We start from the raw sequence: 1681 nt of genomic DNA on the forward strand, positions 1-1681 counted from the left end.
CTGCTTCGATCCGTCATAAAGAAGTTTTGTAAGCAGCAATGCGTACATTTAATTGCCAGAGTGTTATTTATATGTATTTTCAACTACTTATAACACATCCTCCACCTTTTCAGTTGCATTAATTTATGAGGTGTCATAAAAAAGTGTTTTCAACTTTCTTTATAACAAACCTCCAAAAACCTCATAAGAAACTGTCAATGACTGCGTGAAGTGACAGTCCGGCTCAATGGCGCCGTTAATGTCCACGTCAATCTGGAAAGAGCAGAATCTCTTCAAGAGCTTTATCAATTCAACTAAGATTGATTTTGCATAGGACAAGTTTTATAGTGGTATTAAAACAGTAATATGCACGTTAGAATAACATTTAAAGTTAAAAGCAAAAGAAAACTATTTTGGAAAATGTTGAATTCTAGGAAGTATGAAGAAAACATCTTTAAACCTCATATAAAACATGGGATATGTTATGCATCACTTATAATACATTAATACAACAAGTCGTTCTAATTCTTTTTCAGAAAGATGTTTTGTGTGTTACTTGGGTAATGTACGCCAACCAAGGATGAATCAACCAAGGATGTTGGATAAAGGTCTTTGTCAAGAAGAGATGCAATGAGCTGAAAAATACTTGTGGTCGTCGGTACAAGCGGGACCCTGCTGAAGTAGCGGTCCTGAAGACTAGAGACAACAAGTCGAAGCAAGCGATGGAGAAAACCAGTAAAGTATACAAACTGTCCCCGTTCCTGGACGAGCACGGTGTTATGCGTGTGGATAGCCGTTTGAGTGCAGCTCCGTACGCGACCTTTAGCTTCAAGTACCCTATAATTCTTCCGCGGGATCACCGTATGACAGAGTTGCTATTAGATGCCTACTATCGCAAGATTTTACATGGCAACCAAGAAACAGTAGTTAACGAGCTTCGGCAGCAGTTCCTCATATCTAAGCTGCGTACAGTCGTTAACCGGGTCATTAAAGATTTTCAGTACTGCGAGATTAAGAAGGCGAAGCCGATAGTCCCGAGAATGGCCCCTACCTACAGCTCGTTTCACTCCGTGGATACGCCCGATACAAGTTCGGATTGGACGAAGTGTCGTGAAAAGGTGGATTGCTTTATTCACCTGTTTATCAATAAATCATCAATAAACCTGGATGTCACCTATTCGTTGTTGTCGAAGTCCTGCAAACTAGCCATTTGTCGGTTTATTGCTCGTCGAGGTGCGCCTTGCGAAATCTACACCGATAACGGAACGAACTTCCAAGGTGCCAGCCGTTAGCTCCGAGCAGAAATTGAGGATATTCACAAAGGATTGGCCGAAGTGTTCACCAACACTAATACCAAGTGGGTTTTCAACCCGCTTTCAGCTCCACATTTTTGGGGAGCTTGGGAACGACTAGTAAGGAGTGTCAAAACGGCGCTCGGCAGTCTTTCCAGTTCACGAAACCCAGACGAAGAGACGTTGTTGACGATCCTTTTCGCAGCAGAATCTATCGTTAATTCACGTCCTTTGACGTCTGTTCCAGTACAAGCTGGCGATCAAGAGGCACTCACTCCTAATCACTTCATTCACCTGAGTTCCAGTGGATTTGTTCAATCTCCGAAGACATTAGCCGAAGTCGACCAAGTAACTAGGACCAACTGGGATTTCGACCAGTTCTGGACTAGATGGATCCGGGAGTATTTACC

General features: G+C 42.5%; 1 protein-coding gene across 1 annotated transcript; it reads left to right on the top strand.

Moving 5' to 3' along the window:
* The first annotated feature begins 701 nt into the window (after positions 1–701).
* LOC135714554 (uncharacterized) lies at positions 702–1271 on the top strand. The gene has a single exon (XM_065237933.1). It carries the CDS (start codon positions 702–704, stop codon positions 1269–1271), a length of 570 nt encoding a protein of 189 aa, XP_065094005.1.
* Positions 1272–1681: the final 410 nt, after the last annotated feature.

This window comes from Ochlerotatus camptorhynchus, unplaced genomic scaffold, assembly GCF_037179485.1.
Source record: "Ochlerotatus camptorhynchus isolate MF236.1 unplaced genomic scaffold, CSIRO-AGI_Acam_v1.1 ptg000662l, whole genome shotgun sequence".
Taxonomy (NCBI): domain Eukaryota; kingdom Metazoa; phylum Arthropoda; class Insecta; order Diptera; family Culicidae; genus Ochlerotatus; species Ochlerotatus camptorhynchus.

Excerpts from the sequence above, each read along its gene's own strand:
- LOC135714554 (XM_065237933.1), top strand. The coding sequence starts at position 702 with ATGGAGAAAACCAGTAAAGTATACAAACTGTCCCCGTTCCTGGACGAG.